Source organism: Haplochromis burtoni, unplaced genomic scaffold (genome assembly GCF_018398535.1).
Source record: "Haplochromis burtoni strain Fernald_Lab_line unplaced genomic scaffold, NCSU_Asbu1 Contig_2422, whole genome shotgun sequence".
Taxonomy (NCBI): domain Eukaryota; kingdom Metazoa; phylum Chordata; class Actinopteri; order Cichliformes; family Cichlidae; genus Haplochromis; species Haplochromis burtoni.
The window spans coordinates 301-6,005 of NW_024584783.1; the positions used below are offsets into that span (position 1 = coordinate 301).

General features: G+C 36.2%; 1 protein-coding gene across 1 annotated transcript; it reads right to left on the reverse strand.

The window, feature by feature from the left end:
* Positions 1-828: 828 nt before the first annotated feature.
* On the reverse strand, positions 829-3,866 carry LOC121813749 (scavenger receptor cysteine-rich type 1 protein M130-like). The gene is made up of 6 exons (XM_042217651.1): positions 3,765-3,866; positions 2,038-2,358; positions 1,693-1,791; positions 1,330-1,551; positions 1,035-1,173; positions 829-937 (listed from the first exon to the last, which is right to left on the reverse strand). The coding sequence occupies exons 1-5, from the start codon at positions 3,820-3,822 to the stop codon at positions 1,154-1,156; spliced, it is 720 nt and encodes a 239-aa protein (XP_042073585.1). The 5' UTR covers positions 3,823-3,866; the 3' UTR covers positions 829-937; positions 1,035-1,153.
* Between the last annotated feature and the right edge of the window lie 1,839 nt (positions 3,867-5,705).

The window sequence follows — 5,705 nt, forward strand, 5'->3', positions numbered from 1 at the left end:
ATTGACAGACAGAAAACACTGACTGATTTAAAGACAACGAGTCACTGCATATTGTTAGCCTGGGGAAAAAAGAGTGGTGAATAAATATAAATCACGGACAGTGGAATAACTTAAATTACCAAACAGTACTGATAAAACTAACATCCACTTGTTTGGTTGGATTGATTAGGAGCTCAAACTGTTGAACTTACTTTAAACATTTTTAATTTTAATTCATTTATTTTAATCCAGGGTTTCCAACTCCAGGCCTCGGGGGCAGATGTCCTGCAGTTTTTAGGTGTGTCAGTAATCCAACACAGCTGATTCAAATGGCCAAATTACCACCTCAACATGTCTTGAAGTTCTCCAGAGGCCTGGTAATGAACTAATCATTTGATTCAGGTGTGTAGACTCAAGGTGAGATCTAAAACCGGCCTGGAGTCGGGGACCCCTGCTTTAATTATTTTGAGGTTCAAACAATGCCATGTTGATCAAATCAAGTGATTATTAAAATTCACAAAATAAACATTTGTTGCAACCCTGTAAAAAAGCATCAATCCAACTATACTGAGGAGAAAAAGCTACATGGTGATCACTAATATTCTTGTGACATCAAAGAAATATATAATATTGTTATCATCTCCAGCAGCTTTTACTTCATGTGCATTCAGTATTAATGGTGCACGTTAGTACACTTATCACAATAAAGTCCATAGCACTGCTGTATGGACAGTTTCTGATACACTCAGTATCCATGTATCAGAACAACAGGTAACTTATGGTGAGTAAACTTGAACACTCACTTCCCCACATCCAAGCTCCTTGCAGACCAATTCAGCTTCCTTTTTAGTCCAGGTGGAGGCACACACAGGATTAACTGAACCATTTACTTCAATATTAACTGTACCATAGCACTTGCTGTCTTTACCAGAGTGCTTCAGAACTACTTTAACTTTATCTGAGAGAGAGAGAGAGAGAGAGAGAGAGAGCAGTTTCACAGTGTGAAGTGTTTGCTTGGAAGTTGTTTGTGTTGGAATATAGACGTGTTGAATTACCTGTGCATGTCACATTAAGGTTTTTGTTTGTGCTGTTGTTTGGGCTGAGAGAGTTACCGCAGTGCATTTGCTGGCACACATCAAAATCAAAGTTGTCCTGTTGAACAGGTACCCAGTTGTTATTTTCTTCTTTTTCCAGCTGCCCAGAACACACATTTGATGGATTTCCTTTGAGCTGCAATCTCGTATAACCTGTTCATAAAAACACTTTCACCATGTGTGTGTGTGTGTGTGTGTGTGTGTGTGTGTGTGTGTGTGTGTGTGTGTGTGTGTGTGTGTGTGTGTTGTGTGTTACCTTCACATATGACAGAAACAGGTTTGCATGATGCTGAATTGTCCTGTTTGCCATTCACACACTGCCACAGATGATCTGGATCTGCGTTTTTAAAGGCTGAACAATCGATCTTCATCTTTGATGAGTCCCTGAAATTATCACTAACCATACTCTCTGAGGGAGGAATTTCTCTGAGTCCACCACACCCGAGATTTTTACACAGAAGCCTGGCTTCTTTTTCACCTTTTTAAGAGAGGAATTAAAACAGTCCAAAACATTTAAAAAAACAATAAAATATTATTATAACATCAAATTGAGAGAGAAATGTTGACAATATTTGAACAGCTCTGCCACATAGAAGATTAGCAAAAAGAAAATACATACCAATGATGTTGTTACAAAAGTAACCCTCAGGTTTGCCATCAATGGAGTACTTGACAGCTCCAGCACATTTGTGTCTATCCAGGCTCAATGTGATATTACCTTGAGGAACGCACTCAATTACCAGCCAAATATAAATACAGATAAAAAACAACAAACACCACAATCGATCCTATCAAGTAATTTCCAATACAGTTCATTTTCCTAACTTTCTTAACAACTTTTAGTGAAGAGTGTTTTTAGGCTTTTAAAGTTGCAGTTTTTGTCAGTCTTTCAATACCCCCCCCCCACCCCTCCCCACCTCCCCCACCCCGGAAACAAAAACAGAGAAAAATTTGAAAAACTTACTTGAACACTTAAGTTTTTTCACTGTGAACTTTGAGTAATAGCTGGACTTCCAACCAGGATGTTTACATTTCCACAGAGCGCTCTCGTCTCCTTCACACTTCAGTTCATTGAGCCAGATCGGTCTGTCTTCAGAAGGCTTAACAGTATCTATTACTGAGTTCTCCACAGGTTCCCCACAGTGAGTGCTCTTACAAACCACTTTTTCAGTGTTCCTGTCCCAGCGTGTATCCCCAACATAACCCCATGTGTTGTTATGGTAGACTTCAAGGTAGCCTTCACATGGGTAGCCTCCTTTGTTTTTTAGAATCAGTTTGTCCTCAGCTAGGAACATACAAGGTTTATACAGCAAAGTATTATTATTGTTATGATTTTTCATGGCTGACTTACTTTTGGGAACTGCAAAGTAAATATTTAAAGTTGTAAATTTAAAATGTCTTTTGTTTATTTGTTTTTTTTTTTATCTGAATATCTTTTTTTTACAAATCTTTTTAATCCCTTCATGTCTTTCTTTAGGATAATATCATCATTCCTCAGCAGATTTATACAAAAACAACAATGAAAAACCACAGTGGTTTATATTTTTTTAACATATGGGGTGTCTATTGTAAATGGCATAGATTAAGAGGAAGGGTATTGTACACCCATGACAGGTTACCAGTCTGTCACAGGGCTAACACATGGAGACAGAACACCGCTGATGCTCACCCTCACCATCATCATTAAGAATTACCAATTAAACTAAGCCCTTAGTACTCATGCAGATACGAGGAGAACAGACAAACTACACACAGGAAGGCCCCAGGCTGGATTTGAATCACTTTCGCACTGTGAAGTGACAGTACTAACCACTGGACCACTGTGATTTCCAGCGAGGGCTAAATTTGCTAATGGGCCAAAATAGCATGCGAGTACAATTCGGAGGTATGCTGATGGGTGTGGTTAGTTTTATAGATAATTTACAAATATTGCACTGTTTTAAACACAGGTGCAGTCAGTTCATTTCAGGACAAAATCAGCCTGTGTTCTTAATTTCAATATTGTCCTGACTATATTTTGCACCTGCATCTGCAGAATCAGTCACAAAAATCTCGGACTTCCCTCCTCTGACACGTGGCTCTTGTCACTGAGCTCTTTGTAAATACTGTACTTTTCTTGACTTTTTTTTTGACAGAAAACCCAGTTTGCACTTGAAAAGTCTTGATTTTAAAAAAAATCACAACAGAAATCTGGATATACACTTGAATTGAACTGTTACATTTCTTCCACACCTTGAAAAGGCTGCTATAAATAAAACAATTTTACATATAGTTTTTAAATAAAATGAGAGAAGGAGAGTCATAGGTGCCCTGTGTGATTGTGAGTGCGAATGGTTCTCTGTCTCTATATGTTTGCCCTGTGACAGACTGGCGGCAACCTGCACAGGGGGTACCCTGCCTCTCGCCCTAAAACAGCTGGGATAGGCTCCTGCGACCCTGACCCGAGAGAATGGGTGGATTTTAAAATATAAATAATATTTCAAAGGTATTTCAAGGATTTCTTCCAAAGTTGAATTTTACACAAAAGTACTGCATTAATTGTTTTGGGGGGTTTTTTGGTTCAAATTCAGGATCACATCTGGACTCAGTTCTAACGCATTCACACACACGGTCATATAGAGAAATTCAAATTAGTACCAACAATTAACAATATTACTACTGTTCAGAATGAAATAAACTGAATTAACTTGCCTTGTGAGATCACCAGCTCAATGTGAGCAAGGTGGAGAAGCAGGAGGAGGAACCACATCGTCACCACAGCTCATGACTTGAGAGTGAGACAGACAAATGATGCGCTCGGCTTTATATTGCCATGGCTTCGCCCACCAAAAATGGAAATGAGCAGCATACGCGCCAAAGCTAGACTCACAAATATTAACTTAGATTGAAAGACACACAACTAACTAACACACAAGTGTGCTTACTTCATATACAGCACCTTTTTATGCTTTTCTCTTCATTAAACTAAAATTCCCCTTGATGCTGTGACACTGGCACACAACATACTGTATTAGAATGTACAATTGATCAACTGTTGATAAATTATAAATGTTAAGTTTAATAACTGATGCACATGGCTGTTTTGATGTTTTTAATTTGCTGTTATTATTTTCATTTGAAATATTTCAATAAACTGATCTAGAAATGATTTTTTTACTCAGCACTCTCTATGACATAAATTTGACGCCATTAAATAATATCTGCCTCAACAGAGTCATAATATTGCTTCATGCAAACAAACTTAACATAGTTTACCAAGTTCTTTAATACTGATAAATTCAGTTAATCCATAACCACAGAAAAAAAAGATGTGATGTTAACAAACTCTAATGTTATAAATGCAATTAATTTTTCTTGTGTTGCTTATGATGAATACCTTTATGCAAATGAGCACAGACAGATTATCATGTTCTTTAATACTAATAAATTTACATCACAAAATCAAAATAAGGATAGATAACAAACATAAACACAATTTTTTAATTTAAAAAAATCATCATGAACATTTTTTTAGCAACATTGTAATAATAGTAACACCAAAAATATTCCACATAGTTTTCTACAACTAACAGATAAAATAAGTTTTTGTCTTTGATTGTTTTCAATGATTCAACAGCAGCATGCATTTGCTGTGTATGAATGAGTATTAGGGCCAGGAGTATTAAACCCTCTACAAATACCTTGTGTAGACGAGTCAGTAGAATTGGTTTTAATTAGTTTAGTACCTTTTCAGTACAGAAACACAGTGGGACGATAAGTATTAATCACACTGAAAAGATGGTGCAGAGAGCTGCATCTGGTCAGAAGGAAAAACACACAAACTTGGAAGAGATGGCCAGATTTGTGCAAAATGAAATAGCTGTGAATAGAAAGATGCAAGAATATTGATGCAGTAAAGAGTTTGTATTTTGTATCCCAAGATGGCTGATCAACTTATCTACACAAAGCGTTTTTAGAGAGTGCCAGTTTGTCTTGAAACAGCAACTGTAACCTCCACATTTGACTTTTTTTTTATCAAAGTATCACTTCAACTTTAATCTCAAAATATCTACTTTAATCCTGAAATAAACACTATTTATTTCTTCTTAACATGGTCCTAATACTCTGTCATAGCTGTGCCTGTTTTCAAAGAGCTCTATAAATAAATATAGTATGGTAAATCAATTTTAAAGAGCAACATTTTGTTTGATTTAAAATTAGTTTTTTAATCAGTGTCCTTAGCCGCAGCAGACAACTGTATAATTCCACTAGTATTGTGAAGATGAAGATTTCAAACAATTTGTCTTTAATGAAGTTACATTAAATGTCAACTTCTATCAGTAACCCTGATATCTGAGATCATTATGTCCTTAAACAAAAACACAAAGCCTTAGGGAGCAGCTCACACAGTAAAACATCAGCTCACATCAGAGAAATGTCAAACTATTAATATTCTTAGAAAGGAAATATTATTTCAGTGAGAAAGAAAGACTTAAAAACAACAACCTCCTGCTGCATTTTATCAGACCGCATCTACAAGCTGTAAAATCTGTGAAAAAAAAAGAAAAGAAATATATCTATATATCTATATATCTATATATATATATACATAGCATCATGAAAGTAGAGAGCATGACATTTGAGTAAGGCTTT